General features: G+C 40.9%; 1 protein-coding gene across 5 annotated transcripts in view; it reads right to left on the bottom strand.

The window, feature by feature from the left end:
- GRM8 (glutamate metabotropic receptor 8) overlaps window positions 1-25896 on the bottom strand; it is a 618543-nt gene that overhangs the window by 289316 nt on the left and 303331 nt on the right. For all 5 annotated transcript variants that reach the window (XR_010910030.1, XM_060777764.2, XM_060777767.2 and 2 more), the window contains exons 5-6: window positions 24943-25097; window positions 22564-22701 (exon numbers count right to left, since the gene is read on the bottom strand). Coding sequence is in view for 4 of the 5 variants with exons in the window: in XM_060777764.2 (XP_060633747.1) it covers window positions 22564-22701; window positions 24943-25097 (293 nt within the window). In the remaining variant the exon portion in view is untranslated. The remainder of the gene's footprint in view (window positions 1-22563; window positions 22702-24942; window positions 25098-25896) is intronic.

The raw sequence follows: 25896 nt of genomic DNA, 5'->3' as shown, positions 1-25896 counted from the left end.
TGGCCATCTTAGCGATCCGTCACTCTGCTGCAAGGCCCCAGTCTCCCGACCCTGACACTGATGGTGGGAGGGGGAGGAGAGAGACCAACTGGACTTTGCATCCACCAATAGGACTGAGGACTATTTGATCAGTTTGCACATTCATTGCGCTAGTAAATTGTTATCTGAGCCAACGCTGATACCCTGCCAATTGCCAGCACTTTATATGAGCCAACTCTATTAAGTCTTCCAATTACCAGCACTTTATTTGATCTATTGCTGCTAAACTTTACAACTGTTAGCACTTATAGGGGCCAATTGCTGCTAAGGTATATAACGGTCAGCACTTTATCCAACAACTTGCACTTTAACCCTGTATAAGTAAGGTTATTAAGTGACCACCATAGCAGTCAGTCTCTGAAAACGCGTTATTGTATGCACTTTAACAGCTCTCTATGCACTTTAACAGCTTAGACTAAATCTTTAGCACTTTAAGACCTAGTAATTTAAAATCTACTGCTACTTGAACTTAACATCCTACCTCAACCCTGTATCAACTCTGTTCCCCAATGTCATCATTCCTCCCTTGGGGTCTGCTTATTGTGTTACTGGTGGACTGGGAGGACAATAGAGGGTGGAACGGGTGGGGGGAGCCTGGAATTAACACACCAGGAATAGGAAAGAATTGGACTGAGACTGAGTGGCAAAAATATATAATCTGGTATAAGCCATGGGTTGAAACTACGAATTCTAAGTGCAATATGGTAGAAGAAGGGTATTCCATTGGCCGGGGGGCCCCCATAGAGCCCGTGACGGGGAGGGGGAGATACGGGAAAGGGAGACCACCAATTCGGCTAATTCGGCCTAGAAATAGTAAAAATTTTACAACCCAAATTCGGCCTAGGGAAAGAAGGAAAAAAAACTTAATCACTTGTAATCGGTCTCCTGACTTGGTAAGTGGGTGCACCCAGGTTGGCAGCCCCTCTGGGTTGAAGATGGTGCTGCTGAACGCCAGATCTGTCAACGGCAAAACATCTTTCATCCAAGATCTAATCTTGGAGGAACGGGCAGATCTGGCGTGCATTACGGAGACCTGGCTGGATGAAGCTGGAGGAGTTAATTTGACCCAGCTTTGTCCGCCAGGATTCTCCGTACAGCACCAATCGAGACCTGGAGGGCGGGGAGGCGGAGTTGCGGTGGTCTATAAAAATTCTATCCCTCTGACCAGAGGCCCCATCCCACAGTCAACCAATTTCGAGTGTGTCCACCTGAGGGTGGGTGACCGGAACAGAATAGGGATTCTGTTAGTGTACCGCCCACCTCGCTGCACTACGGTCTCCCTACCTGAGCTAGCGGGGGTGGTCTCGAGCCTGGCATTGGAGTCTCAACGGCTTCTTGTGCTGGGGGACTTCAATGTACATGCCGAGACTTCCCTAGGAGGAGCGGCTCAGGACTTCATGTCATCCATGGCAACCATGGGGCTGTCCCAACAAGTATCTGGCCCCACCCACTGTGCGGGACACACATTAGATTTGGTTTTCTGTCAGGGATGGGAGCAAGGTGGCGGTGTTGAGGAGTTATCCACCTCTCCGTTGCCATGGACTGACCACTATCTGGTCAGATTTAGACTCACCACACCTTCTAACCTCTGCAGAGGTGGGGGACCCATTAAGATGGTCCGCCCTAGGAGGCTTATGGATCCGAATGGATTCCTGATGGCTCTTGGGGATTTTCCTGCCACCTCGGTTGGTGATTCTGTTGAAGCCCTGGTGTCCCTCTGGAATGAGGAGATGACTAGGGCCATAAACACGATTGCTCCGGAACGTCCCCTCTCAAGTAGCCGAGCTAAACCAGCACCTTGGTTCAACGAGGAGCTGGCAGCGATGAAGCGAAGGAAGAGGAGACTAGAGCGCGTGTGGCGTTCGGATCCGAGCGAGTTAAATCGAACACGGTTTGTTGCCCTATTAAGGGCATATGCCGTGGCAATAAAGGCGGCAAAGAAAGCTTTCTTTGCGGCCAATATTGCGTCCGCAAAGAACCGTCCGGCGGAGTTGTTTCGAGTTGTCAGAGGGCTATTGAACCCCACCATTCCGGATGGGAACCCTGACAACTCGGCGGCCCGCTGTGAAGCATTTGCTCGGTTCTTTGCGGACAAAGTCACTTTGATCCGCTCTGGCCTGGATACCACGTTAACGGCAGTCTCTGAGGATGTAACACGAGCATCTGCTTGTCCGATTTTGATGGATTCATTTCAATTGGTGAAACCCGAGGATGTGGACAAGATACTTGGAGGAATGAGAGCTACCACATGCATCCTAGACCCCTGCCCATCCTGGCTTCTAAAAGAGGCCAGAGGGGGATTGGCCGAGTGGGTGGAGGTGGTGGTTAATGCCTCCCTTCGGGAAGGCAATATTCCAGCCAGCTTAAAACAAGCTGTAATAAAACCGCTGTTGAAGAAACCATCACTAGACCCCACTCAATTCGTCAACTATCGGCCTGTTTCCAATCTTCCCTTTTTGAGCAAAGTCCTGGAACGTGTGGTGGCCTCACAACTCCAGGTATTCTTGGTAGACACTGATTATCTTGATCCGGCACAGTCTGGCTTTAGGCCGGGACATGGTACCGAGACAGCCCTGGTCGCCTTAGTGGATGATCTCCGCAGAGAGCTCGACAGGGGGAGTGTGTCCCTGTTGGTCCTGCTGGATCTCTCAGCGGCCTTCGATACCGTCGACCACGGTATCCTTCTGGGACGCCTTGCGGGAATGGGCCTTGGTGGCACTGTTTTACAGTGGCTCAGGTCCTTCCTAGAGGGTCGTACCCAGAAGGTGTTGATGGGGGACAGCTGCTCGTCCTCACAACCTTTGTCTTGTGGGGTCCCGCAGGGTTCAATACTGTCCCCCATGTTGTTTAACATCTACATGAAGCCGTTGGGAGAGATCATCCGGAGTTTCGGGGTGCGGTGTTATCTGTACGCAGATGATGTCCAACTCTGTCACTCCTTTCCACCTACTTCTAAGGAGGCTGTCCAGGTCCTGAACCGGTGCTTGGCTGCTGTGTCGGACTGGATGAGGGTGAACAAATTGAAGTTGAATCCAGACAAGACAGAGGCACTCCTGGTCAGTCGAAAGGCCGAACGGGGTATAGGGTTACAGCCTGTGTTGGACGGGGTTACACTCCCCCTGAAGACGCAGGTTCGCAGCTTGGGTGTAACCCTGGACTCATCGCTGAGCCTGGAGCCTCAGGTCTCAGCGGTGGCCAGGGGAGCATTTGCACAGCTTCGGCTCGTGCGCCAGTTGCGCCCGTACCTCGGGAAGTCGGACTTGGCCACGGTAGTCCACGCTCTGGTCACATCCCGCATAGATTACTGCAACGCACTCTACGTGGGGCTGCCCTTGAAGACTGCCCGGAAGCTCCAGATGGTCCAGCGCTCGGCAGCCAGGTTGCTAACAGGAGCAGCTCTCAGGGAGCATACCACTCCTCTGTTGAGCCAGCTCCACTGGCTGCCAATTCCCTACCGGGCACAATTCAAGGTGCTGGCATTAGCCTACAAAGCCCTAAACGGTTCCGGCCCCACCTACCTCTCCGAACGCATCTCCTCCTATGAACCGACACGGACATTAAGATCGTCCGGGGAGGCCCTACTCTCGGTTCCGCCTGCGTCACAGGCACGGTTGGCGGGAACGAGAGACAGGGCCTTCTCGGTGGTGGCCCCTCGGTTATGGAATGCCCTACCAAGCGACATCAGACAGGCCCCTTCGTTGCTGGCATTTAGGAAGAAGCTCAAAACCTGGCTTTTTGAGCAAGCGTTTGGCTAATCAGCGCAATGGTACACAGAAGGACGGTAAACTGAACATAGGAACGGTATAAGGATATGAGACTGGATCATGTTTACGATCGAGGCATTGTATGAATGGTTGTGTGTTTGTTATTGGGTATGCTGTGTTTTAATTGTTATTGTTGTGGTAATTAATATAGTGTAAACCGCATTGAGTCACCTATTATAGGTTGAGAAACGCGGTATAGAAATAAAGCAAATAAATAAAATAAATAAATAGCATCTGTTTTCTGTCAGTAAAGCAGCACATTGCAGTGGATTGCCATGAAAATGAATGTGATAATGATATAGTTTCTAATCTACTTTAATACAGAAAATCAGTGCAAATGAATCCAACACCATAAGGAATGCATAACATCAAATGGACAGACTATGTATTTTGGCATACAGCAAGAGTGGAGACGGTTTTGACTGCCAGATGTTGGACTGCAAGTCCCATCAGCTTTAACTAGCACTGCCAACGATGGGGGTTGCAGTCCAATTGAAGATCCCAGCCTACCCAAAGCTAAACAAAAATTCAAACTGAAATTGCTTGAATAAACTTGACCCAGAGAACTCAATGTGGCCTTTGACGCCTAGGCTCGGGCCAATGCATGTGTATACAGAGAGAAAGAGATTATATATGTATTGTGTGTAAAAAGTCTTATTAATCATACAGAAATTACCACGTTTCCCATTTTTGACATAAAGCATTTGGTTCACCTTTCAAATTAAGAAATGCTAATGAAACACCATATATTTTGCAACGATACCTAAGTAAAACCATAACACAAAAGCAAAATCTGAAGAATAACTTTTTTATTGTTTGAAACAAAAAAATCATTCAAACTAGCAATAGGATGACCATCCAAACATATTTACGTTCCCTATTGTCTGGTTACTTTTCCACATCAGGGATCCTTTGACTACACAATTTTACTACTGTGATTCCATTTCCATAGTACACTCCTACTGACATTTAAAATTTAATGAGACTTACTGTATTTAGACTTCTCACTCAGAGGACTATAGTTCTGTATCACACTATATGACACTCTATCACACTACAATACCAGAAGGAAAATCTCATCCCTTCTGGTATTATTCAACTGCAGTTCCCATAATGTTTCATCTATGGTGATGTCAACTGATAGAGATCTGACTCTTCATGACCTCATGGTCCAGCCCACGCCAGAGCTCCCTGTTTGTTGTTCATCACCACTCCCAGCTCCTTCAGAGTCAAGCCAGTTACTTCAAGGATACTATCCATCCATCTTGCCCTTGGGTCAGCCCCTCTTTCTTTTTCCTTCCATTTTCCCCAGCATCATTGTCTTTACTAAGCTTTCCTGTGTTCTCATGAAGTGGCCAAAGTACTTCATCTTCGCCTCTATCATCCTTCCCTCCAATGAGCAGTTGGGCTTTATTTCCTGAAGTATGGACTGGTTGCATATGGTACATCAATGGTTTTCAACCTTTCTAATGCTGTGACCCCTTAATACAGTTCCCCATGTTGTGGTGACCCCCAACCATTTTGTTACTACTTCATAACTGTAATTTTGCTACCGTTATGAATTGTAATGTAAATATCCGATATGCAGGATGTATTTTCATTCACTGGTCCAAAATTGGCATAAATATCTGAAATTTGCATACACCTGGGGTTGTGGGGAGGCTTTATTTTGTCATTTGGGGGTTATAGATGCCGGGATTTATAGCTCATCTATAATCAAAGAGCATTCTGAACTCCATCAATGATGCAATTGAACCAAACTTGGAACACAGAACTCCCATGACCAACAGAAAATACTGTGTTTTCTGATGGTCTTTGGTGATCCCTCTGACACCCCCTTGTGACCTCTCCAGGGGTCCCGACCCCCAGGTTCTAAAAACACTGTGGTACATGCAAGTATATGTACAGTTGACCAAGCTTCTTCTAACTACATCAGAACTTTTAAAACTAGACTAAGCTTTGAGTTCATATTTTTCTCATGTGATTTATGATATTATTCATGCATTCATGCATTTATTTATTGAATTTATATCCTTCCTTTATCTCAATGATTTTCAGAGTGGCTTACAATAAATTTAAGAGGGATATCATTTACGGATAATGCTATTTTAAAACCCTCAATCTCAAGAGAGTTAAGGGCGAGGAGTAGAAAGTCCATTTCTGCATGAAGACTTTTTCTCTCTCTTCTTTGAATCCAACTCAATGACATTTCCATTATTAATTTATTCATATTTAAATACCAAATGAGATATCCAAACATTTGATTAGAAGAAACAATGATTACTATGAAGAAAAGTATCTAGAATCAGATAGTTTCCATATACAAACACCCCCAGCCACACCCACCCACCATATTAGTTTGGCAAAATAAAAGTAAAAGAGTACACACTTTTCACTCAGTAAACAAATTCTTCTTTGCAGTACAATACATATAAGATCTCAACAGCAGCAAGTCTTCTTTTAGCGAAAAATAAAATCCACTACAAGGTGCATCAAAGTTCTCTCCCCAGTCCCCTGATATTTTCTTTACTTCCTGGGATTATTTTAGCAATAAAAAAGGGAAAAGGACAACCTATCTGCTCATGAACTGTAAGTTAGGCCACGTGGCCTCAACTAATATGGAAAAATGAAAAGGTCACATCTATCAAGCAATAACATTTAGGCTCCTAAATAAAAAAGAAATCTTGAAACTGACTGCAAAGTTATGCAAAGCAATTTACACAGAAATGCCCTTGACTGCAATAGATACCACAGGCATGCACAAAACGGCAGCCCGAAATGGATGTCTGTACAAAACAAAACAAACAAATAAATAATATATACATTTTTACCAACATATTTAAATTACTGGACTCAAGCAGCTTAAAAAAAGATTTCACCAGGAATCATAGTATGAACTAAGTAGCTCCTTTGTGAACTTCTATTATACAGCTCAACAAAAACAAAATTTCTTGGTGTCTTGGTTTTTAGGCTTGTTCCTGGGGTTCTTTGAGGTGCTGATTCAGAAAAATTCATTTTATAGACCAAACCATCTCTAGTTTCTGAGACGTGGCTATCATGGTTTTCCATGGGTGAGCTGATGGTGATAGGTATATGATGTATTTTGTATGTCAAAAACTATAGCTGATAGGGGAAAGCTAGTAAAATTTTTGAAAACAGCAAGTCAAATATACCCAGAAATACACCTAACATTTGAGGGCCCAAAATGTGTGTTAGCCAAGTGGCGGCACTGGAGGTGGGCAAGTGCTGGAGGGTGACCAGCACCATAGTGGGGCCGAGCCTGGAGGATGAGGTGGCATCGGAAACTGGGTCTCCTCCTGCAAATGACTTCCTCAAGTGCCACTGCCTCCTCAGTCAGCATCAACATGAGCCCCCAACCTGCCGTTTCCCCCCAAGGGGCCTGTCATGCCACCCAGTGCCTTCTCCTTCTGCAAATACTGGACTTCGGGCCTTCCTTACCAGTTAGGGCCACCTTCCAGCTGTACCCTCACCTTCCAAGCTTCCGCCTCCTCCTCCTTTTCCTCCTCCTCCTCCCAGAGGGTGAGCTCTTTCTTGCCTCTCTGCAGCCTGCATTGGCCCTCCTCCCCTGTAGAGAAATGAGAGCTCCCAGCCTGCTCAATGTTCCTTCCTTCAGCAGAAGCCCCGACTCTCTCTTTCCAGCATGATTATTGCATCACATATAAAATCCAGTTGCAGAGAAATGTGGTACAATATCAGCATTTAAGACAGAACTCTGAACACTCGGAATTCTGGTAGACCTACCAAATAGGATTAGGTTCCAAAATGGTTAAATTTAAATTTAAAAGAAGCTAAAGTTGTGTTGTACGTTCCTGAACAACTTGGGGTGGGGGGATAATCCAGTGTCTTCAGGCAAAGCATTTTTTAAAAAATATATATGTTTGTCCTTTAACATTTTACATTTAAACGCATCCCACTAGCTTTAATAGGAGGAAAAAATCAAAATCAGCATTAAGCTGGTATGTATGAAAGTGGTTCAAATTGGAATGAGAAACATATGGCATCCAGCCCCAGGACCATTTTTTCAAAAGACATAACTACCACACCCCTGCCCCCTCATCGTATCGCAAAGAAAACAGCTGAGAAGGCCCTCCTTTAAAACAAGTTATACCCTGTTTCTTTAACTGCCCTTTCCAGAAAAATGAAAAACCTAAAACATTTTTTAACCACATCCAGATTCATCTAGGTAGGAGTGGTATGTGATTGTGCATAGGGGTGAAAAGTCAGTTAATGGATGGGGAAGGTGCAGCCTACACACCAACTCTCCTCGGCAGCAGCTACACCTCACTGCCCCCTCCCACCTGTTGCTGGCAAGGAGGAAGTTAAAAGGAGGGCAGAAGACTTTGGCACCTCCAGAGTGGAAGGTGCAGCCTACACACCAACTCTCCTCGGCAGCAGCTACACTTCGGTGCCCCTCCCCATCCTCCTCTACTGGCAAGTGATAGCTCAAACCTGACTTATGACACCACAACTGATAAAATCTGTTTCTCTGGACTTTCATGAAACTAATCAGTAGCCTACTACCATCTCCAGATAAGACTCTACCTCCGCCTGCCCCGAGGACCCCATATCACATTTATCACCCCCCAAGAAGGCCCAGGACGTGTTTTTTTTACCCTACCCATTTTGTATTCAATCTGTACCTAAATAACTTTGTGTCTGGTGGGATGGGGGGGGGGGGAGCAGGGAGAGTATAAAAAGAATGGTTGAAACGGTATGGAGAGAGAGGTCTACACTGTTAATTGCAGCAATAATATGTTTCACGCTTATGTCTATGCTTGATGTTTTTATAGTTTTAATGGTTTTTTATCCACAGTTATGTAATTGATTTGGATATGTGATACTTATGTATATATGTGAGGCATTGAATTTGCCATTTATTATGTTGTAACCACTTTGAGTCCCTCCAGGAGTGAGAAAAGCGGTATATAAATGCAGATAATATATGTGTGTGTGTGTGTGTGTGTGTTCTGTGCATAATGAGTACCCTAAAAACAAAAGAACCAATGAACAAAATCACACCAAATTTGGCAACAAAACATTTCACAACACAAAAAATTATGATTTTTTCATTTGGGAGTTGTAGTTGCTGGGATTTATAGTTCACCTATAAGCAAAGAGCTTTCTGAACCCCACCAATGATGGAATTGAACCAAACTTGGCACACAGTTCTTCCATGACCAACAGAAAATACTGGAAGGGTTTGGTGGGCAGTGTCACACCTAGCTCCAGCAGGGAAGAGCTCTTTGCCCCACCTCAGCCATTCCACAGATATATAAACCCATTGTCCTAATTCCAACAGACCTCACTACCTCTGAGGATGCTTGCCATAGATGCAGGCGAAACGTCAGGAGAAATGTCTCTAGAACATGGCCCTATAGCCCGAAAAAACCCACAAGAACCTAGTGTCCTTTGGTTTTGGAGATCACTGCAGACTCAAACAATGATGGATCTGGACCAAACTCTATACAAATACTCAATATGCCCAAATGTGAACACTGGTGGAGTTGGGGAAAATAGAATCTCGACATTTGGGAGCTGTAGTTGCCAGGATTTATAGTTCACCTACAATCACAGAGCATTCTGAACCCCACCGACGATAGAATTGAGCCAAACCTCCCACACAGAACCCCCATGACCACCAGAGTGGGCCACAGCAATGTGTGGAAGGGGACGGCTAATAATAATAATAATAATAATAATAATAATAATAATTGTAGTTGCAAGGATGTTTAAACACTGTGTGGGGGCATTTGAAATGATATTACATATGCAAACCCAAAATTATTTGTACCTCTGTAATTTATGTATTCTGTTGCTAGGGAAAGTCTTCCAAAAGAACAAGTAAACACTGTGAAAGTTACATAACATATTTTGTTCTCTAGGGTGCCAAGATATTGGGAGAACAAGTTATGTATCAAGGACTGGAGAGTGGCCGCTCATGAACTCTGCATTAGTGACTTGGCAACCTGTGCAACCTATATTATACTATAAGAATTCAGAGACCAGGGCTCCTACTCTTTCTTGTGTCAGAAGTACATTTGCTTCCCTAAATAAAGTTAAATCCTTGAGTGACCAGGCACATTCTTCAAATTTTTCATAGAAGTACAGGGGAAAGAAAGTGAATCTTGCACAGAAGTGAGCGTAAGTGCTAAAGGGTGTTAGCTGATGGGTCACCAAGAAATTATTTAAAAATGCACAATATCAATGATATAGAAATTATAGAAACTATACACACATATATATAGTTTTAAATATATATGAATGTGTTTATGTATGTAAGCATGTGTATAGATAGAGGGGGGAGAGGGAGAGAGAGATTGATATAAAAGAAAGTGAGACAATGGACCAAATTAACTTATATTTATACAGGCATTACATGTTATCAAATGAAGTCATCTTAAGAATATAAATGAAATGTTACTATTAAAAGTAAGGCAAAATAGAAGATGTAATGTATAAGTAAAGTGACAAAATAACTAGAAGAAATACTAATGGTATAGGCCCAGAGGAGAAGGGAAAGATGGGACAATATAAGAAGAAAGGAGATCAACATGCATGACAAATGGAATCAAAACATGTATAACAATACCCCCTTTCTCATTCTTGGATGGACATTAGGCTTATGGATAGACCTACCTTACTAACAAAACTCCATAATCAACTTATTACACTTTCCTTGGCCTTTCCCCCCACTCCTATGGTATAAAAGTGTGAAAATGAAATACAAAAAATGTATGACCAAAAAAAGAAAAGAAAAGAAGTGCTAAAGATTGAATGTCCTTCTTTCAAAGAGTTTCTTGTAACGGTGGAAGTGAAAGAATTACTTAGCAATTTGATTACAAAATTCCTGAAGAATTCTGTCTCTGCCAGAATCAAGTGAGCCACTTCTGGATTTTGAGGTCTACCCTTATCATCTTCATCCATACCCTCAAATGTATAAGTATCTTCCTACTGTGAAAGGAGGGGGCTCTTTGGAACACAGAAAATGAGGCTGTTGCTGCTGCTGTTTTGTGCTTCACATTGTTTCCAAATTATGTTGATCCCAAAACCCACATGGGGTTTTCTTTGCAACATTTGTTCACTGAGACTTCGGTATTGCTTTCTTCTGAGATTTGTGACTTGCCCAAAGCAACCCAGTGTGTTTCCATGGTCAGCTGGAGATTTCAACCTTGGTCTCCTAGACCAACACTCAAACCACTACCACATGTTCATCCCAATAATGACACAGCTGTTCCTTATTTATTTAGGAGGTTTATATTCCATCTTATAATAGATTGATACCCAAGGTAGCTGACAACAGATTGCATACACAGCCCTTGATCCCCTGCTTGCTGACAGGGGAAGAGTGTGCTCCCTGTTCTATTTTCTAGCCAAATGTTATTTCTAAGACGGAGAGAGAAACAAGTTCCCTGCAGCAGCAGCTTCTCTTCCTAAAAATTATATGCAGATTAGTTTCCTGTTCTAACATTCTAGAGGAGAGAGACCACTGAATCTTTTGATCAATCTTGGAGGATAAAGTCTGCTACCAGGCTAGGATTTGCCATGCTTTGATCAACAGCTTTTGCATAAGCAATACATCAATTCCAGAGTGCTGGCCCATTTGCCTATAGTGGCCTTTCTTTGTCTCTTGATGGTGATAGAAACACACAGTCTAGAAAACAGTTGACACCACAGCTTGGGAAAGCTACTTTTTAAAAAATCTACAACCTCCAGTATAAATAATAATAATAATAATAATAATAATAATAATAATAATCTTTATTTATACCCCACCACCATCTTTTATTTTATACAATAAACAGTATAAAATAATACAATGATAAATCATTCAGAATCACAATTGTGAATTGTATTCCCCAGCAAGCATGAGCACTGGTCATGTCTACAGATTGTAATCCAAAAGTGTAGCTTTCTCCAAATTCTGGCCAGAAGCCTACCTATCCCTGAAGGAAATGCTATACCAAGTTTTAAAAACTGCATCAAATACATTGCTACTAAACTTGAGTAAGGAGGAAAAAACAACCCAGTAAGGTTTCAGAATGGTAAGGGTGGACATCCTTCATTTTCTGGCTTCCTGATAATGAAGGGTTTCATTTCCCATATTCAATAGGTTACAGAACCAGTAATGAGGGATGATTGAACCCACAGTACTACAGCACCTAAGATGACCACCACTGTCACTAGAAATTTAGATCTATATCTAGGGGTACATCTAGACAGCCCTTTAAACCGGGAGCATTCACATTTTAAAAATGTGAAAGTTCCCAGTTCCTAATCTACACATGCACCAGAAACTGTATGCTTTATGGGGCAGGTGTCCAGATGTGCTCCCAGAACCTTCCAGAAGAACACCTGGATACGCTAACGCCTTCCCCACCCCCACCCTCTCAAAAAAACCCTTTAATAATAAAAGAACTTACCTGGCCTCCATTAGCATGGCATTGAAGCTCTCCTGGCATGTAGGAATGATGTGCCCAGAGAAGTGGGGGGGGGGGGGGATGCAGATTTGCCAGGAGAGCTCCAGCACCATGCTAATGGAGGCTGGGTAAGTTCTTTTATTTTTAAAAGGGGGTTGGGGGAAGGGGATTGGTGTTTTCACCAATTTCCAGGTTAATTTAGCCCAGAAGAATAAGAGACTACTGTCTGGACTGCCCCCTCAAAAGTCCAGAACTTTTGAGGGAGTAGTCCAGATAGTGGAAATAGTGGGTTTCTCCCATGCTTTCCAAGGAGGTACATAATAAACCCACTAACAAATTACTTTCCAACAAACAAGGGTTCATTTTTCTGTAGGACGTCATAAGGGTGGTCTACTTTAAAGTGCAGGAACTCTTGCTTTAAAGGGGCTTTTTGGATATGTCCTCGGTGTTAATACCAAATGGATATCCACTTAGTAACTGCAACTTACAAAGCTGTTGTCTTACCATATTTCCACTGATTCAATGGATCTAATCTTACTGACATTGACAATTAGATTTAGATGTCTGCCTGATTAAGCAACTACACTAGTATTAGATGTTTTTAAAAACATTTCAGCAGATATTAAGCCAAGGATGGGAATAACACATCTCTCCAGGTGTTTGACTGCAATTTCCAGTAGGCCTCACCAGTGGTTGTGCTGGTTAGGGATGTTTAGAGCTATTTTTGTTGTTGCTGCTGCTGCTGTTTATGTTAATTTGGTAGTCTGCAAAAGTAGAAACAGATACAGCTAAAAAGATGGCAAGTTAAACATTTAATTAAACTATAATTAGACTATCAATAAAATTAAAAGCAATTAAAAGCAAACCATTAAAAGGAAAAACAGCATACACAAATAACATCAAACAAGTGTGGCTCATCAATATTACAGTGTGGTTAGGATAGCAAAAAGTGATTAATGAGGAATAAGACAAGCTAAAGAAAGGCTGCATCAGTTTGCTTTTGTCTAAGCCAGTGTTTCTCAACCTGGGGGTCGGGACCCCTGCGGGGGTCGCAAGGGAGTGTCAGAGGGGTCACCAAAGACCATTAGAAAGCACAGTGTTCTCTGTTGGTCATCGGGGTTCTGTGTGGGAAGTTTGTCCAATTCTATTGTTGGTGGAGTTCAAGGGGCTCTTTGATTATAGGCGAACTATAAATCCCAGCAGCTACAACTTCCAAATGTCAAGGTTTATTTTCCCCAAACTCCACCAGTGTTCACATTTGGACATATTGAGTATTCGTGCCAAGTTTGGTCCAGATCCATCATTGTTTGAGTCCACAGTGCTCTCTGGGTGTAGGTGAACTACAAATCCAAAACTCAAGGTTAATGCCCACCAAACCCTTCCAGTATTTTCTGTGTGTCATAAGATTTCTGTGTGCCAAGTTTGGTTCAATTCCATTGTTGGTGGAGTTCAGAATGCTCTTTGATTGTAGGTGAACTATAAATCTCAGCAACTACAACTCCCAAATGACAAAATCATCCCCCCCCCCCAACACCACCAGTATTCAAATTTGTGCATATTGGGTATTTGTGCCAATTTGGTCCATTGAATGAAAATACATCCTGCATATCAGGTATTTACATTATGATTCATAGCAGCAGCCAAATGACAGACATGAAATAGCAATGAAAATAATGTTAAGGTTGGAGGTCACCACAACATAAGGAACTGTATTAAGGGGTTGCGGCATTAGGAAGGTTGAGAAACTCTGGTCTAAGACAACTGAGGTGGACAAGATTTGGTTGTCTCTTCCCCTTCCCGCACACTGAGATAACTGAATGCACTTTCAATTCAGTTTGAGGCAAATTAAGTAATCAGGGGACAAAGGGGGGAGAGAAACTGGGACACTGAAAACAGCTGAAAAGTGGAGTGGTAGAGGATTTATCAGAAGTATCCTTGCCAAATCAGAATAGTTAGAGGGCATACAACACTAGCCCATGAACAGCACCAAAACCCTTTGACAGGTAAGGATAAAGACATTGTAAAACTACAGCCCCAATGATTTAATAGCGTTGAGCCATAGCAGTTAAAGTGGTGTCAAACTGCATTAATTCTACTGTGTAGATGCACCATGAGAGCAGCCTCCAAATAGGCCTCTTCCACTTCCATACTCCATGTTCCCATAGGAGTATTAGTTCATCAACATCTGAATTACTGAATAATTCCCACCCCTAATTTAAATCAAAGTTTATTAAGGCTCAGTAGATGCAGCTCTGACAAAATGTAATTATTATCATAGTAAGCAATGTTTTACTAAGGTCAAAGAAAATGATCTGCAACAAAATTTAAATCATCGTTCTTTGCTGTTTTTCTGTCAATTTTTTTCCTGTTTGTTTTGCTATTAAATCAGCTTGTTTAGGGGACATTCTGACATCTTGCAAATCATATACAAATTAATAAAGCAGAGGCTATATAAAGTGGGAAGCTGATGGGAAAGATCTCTAATATTTATTGTGTAATTGAATCTGTAATTTAAATGCCCTGGGAATAAGGCTAGCTTTCTTTACTGTAATGAAGCAGAACGAACAGAGAAACCTGCCTTTTTGCAGAGCATATTATTCATCATGCTAACAGTGACAAATATGACCATGTATTTCATGGATTTTTCTGAACACTTGACAGGAGTTAATTAATTAGCTTTATTCATAAATAATCAACAATGCCAGCTCAACCAAGTTTGCTTAATCAAAGTTTCTAGAATACAGGAATTTTTATGTAGCATAAGTTGATGGCATACTGATTTCATCCAGACAACATAGAAAACAATGGTTAAGAAAACATGATGATGCCTGAATTAATGATGTGTGCGAACATCCATCTGCTGGAATCTTATTTGAATGTCTAACCGTAAGTCTCCAGTACAGATGGCTTTCATGGCTGGAAACACTGGATTGTTGTAAGTCTTTTGGGCTATATGGCCATGTTCCAGAAGCATTCTCTTCTGATGTTTCACCTGCATCTATGGCAGGCATCCTTAAAGGTTGTGAGGTCTGTGGAAATTAGGAAAATTGGATTTTTATATATCTGTAGAATGTCCAGGGTGGGAAAAAGAACTCTTGATTGTTGGAGGTAGGTGTGAATGTAGCAATTGGCCACCTTGACTAGCATTTAATGGCCTAGCAGTTTCAAGGTGTGGCTTCTTACTACCTGGGGAAACCTTTGTTGAACAGTGATTAGCTGTCCCGGATTCTTTCTTGTCTAGTGTTCCTCTGTTTTTGAATGTTGTTCTTTATTTACTGTTATGATTTTAGAGGATTTTTTAATACTGGTAGCCAGATTTTGTTCATTTCATGGTTTCTTCCTTTCTGTTGAAATTGTCCACGTGCTTATGGATTTTCTTGATGTCTTAGTTTTTAGGCCTGTTCCTGGGATTATTTGGCATGCTGATTAAAAAAAACCTGCATTACATAGACTATATCAGCTCTAGTTTCTTAGATATGGTTATCATGAATTTCTGTGGGTGAGCAGATAAAGACTGATATATGACATGTTCTGTATATCAAAACCAGTATCTGAATAGGTGAAAATTTGTACCATTTTTGGAATCAGTAGGTCAAATATACCCAGAATCATGTCAAACTTTGAGGCACCAAAATGTGTGTTGGCCAGTGTAATCTTTCATGGTTTTTATATCTACACATTTGCAGCGCACAGCCTTTGGGCATCATTGGACTGCAATTCCCATCATTCATCACTACTGCTTAAACTAAAGCTGATTGAAGTTGTATGTCCTGTAAATTTGCTGATTTGGATTGTTTTACTTTTGTACAGCACTATGCACATGAATTGTACCATTATTGTTATTATAATCATCTTCTCAACATCACTATGACTACCATGAACCAGTATATTTTTGCACAATCACTTGCAACCTACAGTACAAGAACAGAACAACAGCAGCATGTTACCAAGTTTTGTTCACTATGCAACACAAGTCTGCATGCAGTGGCTCCTGACTGGCTGCTAGAACATGGAACATTAACACATGAAAGTTACTATCCCACAGCATTCCTGCAATACAGAATAGTAGCTACTCACCATCATTGTGATGCATAACATCAATTATTTCATTACCTCAGTAGTATCAAGCTGGATTTCTAGTTGGCTGCATAACTCTGCCCACCCACCATTCCACTTTCCCCCATTTTTCTTTCTTTTTCTTTTTATTAGAAAAGCGCTATGTGAAAATAAATCTTAAAAAATTGTGAGGAGAGGATACAGAAGGGTAATTGTATGAAGTAAGTCCCAGGGCCATGGTAAGTCAGACATTTCTTGTCAATGGCTTCATCATGAAGAGGTGGTGGACCAGCAATCGGTATTGCCTGATGTTGTGTGCCATTTTCCAGCCTAGTGCAATAAAGTCCATAGAGGAAAGCCATGGCATCAATAAGAATGGGGGCATAGACAGAGGCAATCTCATTCACCAAATGCCTCTCAGCTCTTCACAGATACTTGTCCAAGGGGCCTTTGTGTGTTCTTTCCTCTTACCAAAATGTCCGAAATAATTAGGAGGAATCCGGTTATATTTAGATAGATAAGTGCACATGTGTGTTCTGAGACAGAATGGTTATCCAGGTTATCTGAAGAGGTGTATCTCCCTATATGAGCCTACTGTGTCTTCACATCTTTGATCCTGTCCTTATCTTTATTCCACCACACTCAAAGGTACATTGTAGAACACAGAAGAAAGCCTTTTTTGGTGGCTACTCACAGAAAGGTCAGACAGGCAACTTCTATATTATCCTTCCACTAGTTCTTCTTTTTCAGCAGGCCTTTGAGGACAGACAGTTTACAGGGAAAGGGAGCTCATATACATGGGCTTAATAACTTATACACACTAAGCAATCATTCTTGGCTTTCCCAATAATGTTCTGTATCTTCTGGTACTTATCTCAGGTAAAAATTGGTTAATCTGGTTTAGTCCTCTATTAAGAAAAGTTGGAGATGTCCCAAAGTTGGGCTGAAATTTGGAAGCAATCCTGTGGCTTTGATGCAGATAGGACATCAGGACAAACTCTAATTTGGACTAGTCTCTGCCTATATGCACTATCTCTGCCATATCTTTTTCCTTTGATCATAAGAACAGGGGAAAGGGGAAAGACTGGACCCATGTCACTGCTGTTGTTGCTGCCAGATAGCCAGAGAACTGCTTTAGAGCTTCTGGTCTTAGCAGACACTCCATGCTGACATCAGCAGAGATGTCCACTTTACCAGGGAGAAGGAGGGTGTATTGCTGCTGACAGCATATTATGCCAATAATGGCCAGGAGCACTCATGGAGCTCTGTGACTTTCTGACAGTAGCAATGGTGATGCAGATGGTAAGATGACAGTCCAATGCCAATGATAGGGTCACAACCCACCTGGAGATCTACAGATTGAGGAAAATGTGTGCCTTTGAAGCCACTGCACAACATTTCTGCTTTGGACTGACCCTGGAGAAAAGCATCCCAGGTAGATTAGTCCAAGGTTTTTTTATGTCGTATGTTGTTATATTTGTTGTTCATGTGTCATTACTTGTTTTTAACTTTATTTACAGCTTCATTATATTTTTAATATTTGTATGGAAAAATGTCAGCCCTCAAAAGCCCCCAAGTATTACCCAGTGGTGCAGTGGGTTAAAGCACTGAGCTACTAAACTTGTTGACTGAAAGGTCACAGGTTTGAATCTGGGGAGCAGCATGACTTCCTGCTGTCAGCCCCAGCTTCTGCCAACCTAACAGTTCAAAAACATGCAAATGTGAGGAGATTAATAGGTACCAATTCAGTGGGAAGGTAACAGTCCTTCATGCAGTCATGCCAGCCACATGACCTTGGAGGTGTCTACGAACAATGCTGGCTCTTCAGCTTAGAAATGGAGATGAGCACCAACCCCCAGAGTCAGACATGACTGCACAATGTCAGGGGAAAACCTTTACCTATAACTACAAACAGACAGGCTGACAAGATAAATAGATGATTGATAGATGAAACTAACAAATAATTGTGAAAAATATAACATTAGGAAAACATTTCGACTTCCTCCTTCTTCAGTTGCTAAAGATAAAACTGATCTACATACAAGCTGGCAGATTAGAGCATTCTATTTCTATCATTCTTTAGTAGGCGATGATATTATTCTCTGAGGTGAGGCATGTGGCATTAGTGTTTTAAATCTATAGATCCAAAATTTTTCTTTTGGTCCTGCCAGCTTTGCATTGATCCTACCCCATGCTCTTTGCCTTGTCCATTGTTGTGATGTTGCCCTTAAGGCCCCTTGCAAACTACTACGTATGTTTTCAAAGAAAAGTGCAGATGCATATAAATATAAAAACCAACCCCCAAACAATCTGTTTGATGGTTATGCAGGTGGAAAATCCCTCCACTGCCAGCTCCAGGCAGGTTCTTGAAAGGAAAGGAAATGACAAATGATATCACACTAAAGACCAGTCTGCCACATAAAGATAGACATTTAAAAACCTGGAACCCACCTTTTGATCTGTGCGTCTGCAACTATACAACCTGGACAAGATCTGAACATGGAAATATATGATTTGACCCATGCTCTCGCAGTCAATAAATATGCCACCTGAGGGATGATCTATCATCTCAATGGCAAAAGTGAACATTCTTTTCCTCCATACATTACTTAGAACATGTTTTAATGATAGCAAGTTGATTTACTGTTACATCAGATAGTCTTGGTTCAGCTGAGTTTATCTAACACAAGTTATAAATATTCTGAGATAATGCCCAGCATGAGAATCAAATGAAAAAGATAAATGCAGTCCATTACTGCCCTCAAATCCTTTGGTGTTCAGTATAACAAAAGCTGAGGAAGCTAAATACCAAACACAAAAAGCATGTCTATTCAGTTAACTGTCAATAGCAGATAATTAAAAATACTTTGCAGCACTCAGATGATGTTTTTTGTCCAGACACCAAGATATAATGGAACGTTCAATGTGAAATGGAACTAGGACAGCTATGTAGCTACTATTCAATTTATCCTACCTCTTCACATATACACATAGTAGAATGAGGAAGTGCATAATATCATGTGGTCATGGTTTATAGCATGGCTGGATCACACCATTTTAGGGATTTATGAGTAGCATATGAAATAAAGCAGGTGTTTTCCTTTATTCTTCTGATGCATAGTCAGTTCATGGATATGACATTAATGAATTGCCCATAAAAGCACAACATGTTCCTCATATGATGCTATAAGTTTGTACTGGGTGCTCCTAGTTACCACATATGGTGGCTGTACCTTATAGCTCCATTACTACTAATAGTATCTCCAATAAAGTAATGGCATCATTCCACTGTTGGTAATTAAAGTACGGACATCTTGTTCACTAATCTCAAACAGTGGGGTTGAGGAAACAGACACATAAACCATCTCTGCTGCATTAATAGGATAATACAGCATTTAAGATGGCAATAATTTCCAAAGTCTTTCACAGCGCATCCTTTCTTTCCGTTCAGCTCAATTCTTTAATTCTTTTCTTCCAGATATATGTGGAGATGCACCACAGGATGGATGGATGGATAGTGGACTGGTGTGTGTTGATATTATCCAATTCACAAGAAAGAAACACCCATTTACTGTATTTTCCATTAGATTCAAGTTGATAGGGTTACTTTAGAGTAAGAAAGCCTTTATAAGCAATTAAGGGATAGATATTTCTTTCTAATTTTTCAGCCTCAAAATTCACACTCCATAAGAGAGGAAGCCAACCATAATGAAAAGATTTAAATATTGCAACTAAGAAGTACAAACCCATCAAATACAGGTTTTATATCTGTTATAAAGCACCATAAATGTCTTCCAGTGAAACAAATATTATGGCTTGTTCAAGACCTGCACAAATTAGGCAAATGTGAACTTGCTGTATATGGCTCATGAAATCTCTTCTCCCATCTCTATTTTTAACACTGCAGTCAGTCATTATAGGCATTTAAAGGCTGATTAGGCTTGCAGAATAGTTAAAACAAAATGCTAACCATACAGAAACATAAAGCTGCTTCCTTTACAGGAAAAGGATATGCATGGAAGAATAATTTTAATTAACATTTGTAGTGAGGTTTTAATGAGAGCAGCTCACCCTCAAAAATTTAAATCATGAGATGAAGTCCTTAGGATCATCTCAGAAAGAAAACCCAGGTCAGATCACAATAAGGTTATTTTATATATATATCTACAGGGATGGACAACTTGTGGCTTACCAGATGACCACTAACTGCAACTCCCATCAATTCTACCTAGCATAGCCAATGGTTAGAGATAATCCAAGTTGCTATCAATGACGTTGCCTACTCCAGTCTACACCACTGTTCTCAATGTTTCATAAAATCAAATAATAAATGATGCTTAACACAATGCAGAAGTCTGGTCCTACACATGAACTACAAAGAGTAAACAAACCTATGTTGTGTTTAATACTCTGAAAGTTTCTAACAGTGACATTAATTTCACTTAGGGAGTTCATCAAATGGCTTCCCTCCTCCATTTCTACACACTTCAAAGGCAGTTCAAATACGGAACCCATCAAATGACACAGTGATTGCTCATCTCCCCAATTTGGGACTCCATCTCTTAAATGAGGAATTCTAAGTCTACCACAAATAGACCTCACTCCATTGCATGCAGGAAGAAATGCCTAAAATTCTTATCTGTCTGTGGGATAGGGAGTAGTGGATTTTTCCTACATTCAATTTTATGAAGCACCCCTGCAGGATTCTTCTGTGGTTTGGTTTAAAGACAGTGTAGGTCCCATTGAAAGAAGTGTTGGAAAATGTACTGATATCCTCTAGAGAGAGACCACCAAATTGAAAAAAGTGCTAAAAGTGGAGGAAGCATTCCATGGGAAAAAGTGTTAAAGTGGGTTTAAATTCTGCTAGTCTACTCAAGGGGAGGAATTCAACGACAAGAGGGGAAGATCCCACTGGAAGGAGTGCTTTAAAACTGTGATCTGGGATGAAACATTGCCTCCTCTGGTGTGCAGCACTTTTTAGAGGGCAAGGGATTCCATCGTAAGAAGAGTTTTAAAAACAGTGTTTACCTTCTTTCATGCAAGGAACTTTGGGCAGGGCAAAGGATCCCATGGAAATTGGTGTCTCAAAAAGGATGCCTGTTTTTAAAAGTCTGCTGGTATCCTTGAAATGGGAGGAGACATTGCGAGCCACTGTGATGAGAATTAAATAGATGTTTGAGCTAGAAAGGGGAAGTGGCAATCCTGTGTAATGGGAGTGAGTAAAATTTCGGTCTTCTTTAATGTCAGAACCCCATGAAATGGCATGCAAAGAAGACGGTTCCACCTGCTTTCCTGCCCAAATGGGATGAAGTCCTTAGTCTTCCTTCTCTGCTTTCACTTTATACTGTATCTATAGTTTACAAAATTACAGTTTCCCTGTGAGTTTTAACTACTAGGAATGTCATCTAATACATCAGAAAATCCTAGAATAGTCAGTGCTTACATTTTAATTGCTTTCCTATATATGCAATTATGTCAAATCCCATCAATCAAAATTATGTTAAAAATACAAATATAATCAGATAAACCCTCCATGATAGATTGTGCTAGCATTGTAAAGATCACAATCCAAAAAACAACTAAGTCATATAATCTAGTTTATGAATTCAGATTATCTGTTTTGAACTGGATTATATGAGTGTACAGTGCCATATAATCTGGTTCAAAGCTGATAATCTGGATTCAGTAACTGAATTATATGGAAGGATATATGGAGCCTTAGGGCCCTTCCACACAGCCCTATATCCCAGAATACCAAGGCAGGAAATCCCACATTATCTGAGTGTGGAATCAGATAACCCAATTCAAAGCAGATATTTGTGGGATTTTCTGCCTTGATATTCTGCCTTGATAATCTGCCTTGATATTCTGCCTTGATATTCTTGATGTAGGGCTGTGTGGAAGGGCCCTGTGTCAGCACATTCCTGTGGCATTCAATTCTGTGAAGTATAGTCTACTGCAAGCAATAGAACAGAACAGACATTTGGGAATTCAATCGAGATATTAGTACTGATAAATGTAAATGATGAAATAATAAGCAACAGACTTACAGCAATTACAGGTTGCTTCTCCCAACCTGATTGTCAACACATCATTACAAAATGTAATGAACACATGCATGAGATTAGATGATTTCATCAGTAGAAGCAAGCATAAATTGATTTAAGTAACTAACCACCTGTTGAAGAAGGCGTAATTTGTTAATAAAATATTTTCAAAAGATGCAGCAAACACTTTGGGAAGAAGATATGCATTCAAGTAGTTACCTGTGCATTTCTTTATATTGCTATTTCTCTTTCCATGAGAACCCAACTTGCATCCAAAATTTTCTTCCCAGAATTCTGCAAACCACACATTCCTTCTGTTATTTGCCAGAGTTCTGCTTCTAAAATACCTGTCGAAACCTAGATTAAAAATACATACATACATAAAGAAAAAGCATTGAAATTCATTTTACTGAGGAAAGTGACATTCTCGTGGGTTGGCTTGGGTTTTTTTAAAATATCAAACATATTTGAGTCACATTAATCCTTTATATCAATACCAGATTGCACATTCAGTAACACACAGTTGAAGCTAAGCCATGCCTACAGAAAAGAAAATCCCAGCAACCATGGTTTGTCATATTCTCTGTGCCTTCCACTTCTGAAATGACTACACCCACTTCAGACAATTATACAGTAACTCTTAACTATGGCTTATTTTAAACAAGCTAAAATAAAAATGGTTGAAGAAGATGCCTTGCTTCAACAAAACATGCAATGAGGTTTCAGTGAGCCAGATAATTCATATATCTGGTCTAGTACTACCAACTCAGACTAACAGAGGCATTCTAAATCTCAGGAAGAGTTATTTTCTAATCCTATCTGGTGATCTCTGCTATTCCCTAATAATCTCCCTTCAAAGTACATGCAATCCTTCCTAGTTTCCACAAACAGATTTAGGGATACCTAAGATTAATCTAAAACAGAAGCGGAAGCTCCTAATCTCATTTTTATAGTCATGCTGGAGAAGGGTAAATGAATGAATCAAGGTCAAGGTCCAACCCAGTAATACAAAACAAATGGCTCTTACTATCTAATACACTGATTTGGGGGGGGGGGGGGGGTTGGGGGGTTGGGAGAATATAAATCTTACATTGTGCATTTATGCAATTCACAAAACCTGTTGTTTATTTAAAAGAAGAGGAGGTGAAATAGTACTAGCAATAACAGTAGTTGTGGTGGTGATGATGATGAACAATTTAGATTTTGGGAGACATTTGTTAGACAAAGAAGGATTAATTGTCATGGAAATTAAGGTTCAACTACTGATGTGAGATAGATCCCATTTTAAGCATAGTCCATCTGCACCACACGTTGTGTGAAGGAACCCAAAAACTTGCTCTATTCTGGGTGGCAAAAGATCTCGATCATTTCACAATGGACCTCGCTCAACGGCTGATCATCTGATTATGTTAACTGGGCATTTTGCCACTGAGCTATGTTATCCATCTATATGAAAATGCAGTTGTGCTCTTTGGTCTCAGGGCCCTTCCACACAGCCCTATATCCCAGAATATCAAGACAGAAAATCCCACATTATCTGAGTGTGGACTCAGATAACCCAGTTCAAAGCAGATATTGTGGGATTTTCTGCCTTGATATTCTGGGATATAGGGCTATACGGAAGGGCCCTAAGTGAGTGTAAGTGAGGTCCTAATCAGTTCATCTATGAGAATTACAAACTGGTGATGTGACTGACTCTGGCTCTATCCAGTCATTTTTTATTTTATTTTTTTGGTTCTGTGTAAAGGGAAATTAATGCTCACATAAGACCTGTCCTCTAATATCATATACTCCAGGGCAGCATTTCAGATCTTCATATATTGAAAGGAGAGAGTTGAAAGTGTATCTATAATAATGCCATGGTGGTTACTACCATGATGGCAACCCAATGAGGAGATCTGAAATGTTGCCAGGGCTTACTCATAGAGCCACACACAAGTGCTTGTGGAGGGCTATTTTACATGATATAATGATGTGTATTATGAAAGAGATATACAATAATGTTAAAGGATATCATCTTAGCAGTTTGATATTCATGCTAATGGTTTCAACGTTCATTGTGTTACTTGGAGGTGCACAAGGATGGTTTGTCCCACATCTGGACATAAGGAGTGGAGAAATAGATTGTCAGAAGAAAACTATCAATGGAGAAGAGGTGACAGCATAAAAACGATCATGGCAAGAGAAGGAAGAAATGATGTGATTAGTGAATTAGAACATGGGCAGGGCATTGGGTAGGACAGGCATCCCATATACAGAAAACAAAGCTTATAAATATAGCTGGCTGTAGATACTCCATTTTATTTTGCTTTGTCTCAGAGAAGTCATAAATTGGAAACACAATGTAATCTGCTTCAGACAACTGGCTTCAGAAAGCATTTCACTCAGTAATTATACATGAGGGAATTAAAAGATAATGCAGCTGAAGGAAACACAATACAAGTATAATTCAAAATCTCTCTCTGTCGCCATCAGGATACTATAAAAGAGGGCTTAACACACCGAATTCCCTCCAGCATTGAACTCAAAGTGATATAAAATTTGCACTTTAAGGATTCTAGTATTTCATTGTCACAAGAGTCAATAGGATAATCCTACCGTCAATGGAAGCTCTTTTGGGTAAAATGGTGACTGCCCCTTCTGCAATCTCTTCTTGCTGATAAACAGGTGAGATTTTAGACCCCCAGCTGTCTGAGCCAATCCAAAGGAAATGTCCACTTTGATTAGCTTTCTTGGCTGCTTCCAATATCCTCCTGTAAAACAAAACAAGAGACAAAAACAAGTGGTCCTTTTAAAATGTACAGTGCAAACTGTTTCTCATACAAGATCCATAAAATGAATTGCTTTTATCCAGTTCATCAAACATTCTTTATGACAGAATGAAGTATCTTCCTTCTAAAAACAGGGTACAGACTCACATCTTTAATATGGTAATATGGTAACATGGTAATTTGCATCAGCCTTTCCTCCTTGCTCTTTTTAACATGCTTCCATCTATCATTTTTATTTGCTTCGTTTTTTTAGTGCCAAAAGTTACAAGAGTTGCACGTGAAGTTCTTTCAAGTCAGGACTGAGTACAAATTGTGTACTCATACTAATCCACTAAAATGACAGGTGGTTTTCTTTTCAAAAGCCACCCAAACTTCTTTCAGTGATCTCACAAAAGATCTTGAATAAAAACCTGATTCAAAGGAGAACTTCTTGTCCACTTGCCTTTGCTACTTTCCAGAACAGTGTCTGCCAAAATGACCTTGCAATGTTTGGATGACAAAGGAAATGTGCGGAACATCCCTTCAACCTTCCTTGTCATCCTGGTGTTAGGTTTCTACCCTGAGCAACCATAAAGAAGTAGTGATTTCATTATCCCATGAACATTTGATTCATATGTCAGGCACTTTCTAAACTGTCCTTATATACCAGGATCTGATCCCAGATTATCTTTTTATCCCAGATTATCTGTCAGTGGAGACTTAGGACTTATCCAGACAGGACCTTTATTGCAGTATCTACCACAATATAGAAGGGGCTGTCCAGACAATGCTCTGGACAGTC

This window comes from Anolis sagrei, chromosome 5 (assembly GCF_037176765.1).
Source record: "Anolis sagrei isolate rAnoSag1 chromosome 5, rAnoSag1.mat, whole genome shotgun sequence".
Taxonomy (NCBI): domain Eukaryota; kingdom Metazoa; phylum Chordata; class Lepidosauria; order Squamata; family Dactyloidae; genus Anolis; species Anolis sagrei.
Note: the sequence above shows the minus strand (reverse complement) of the source record. Positions and strands in the feature narration are given on the sequence as shown.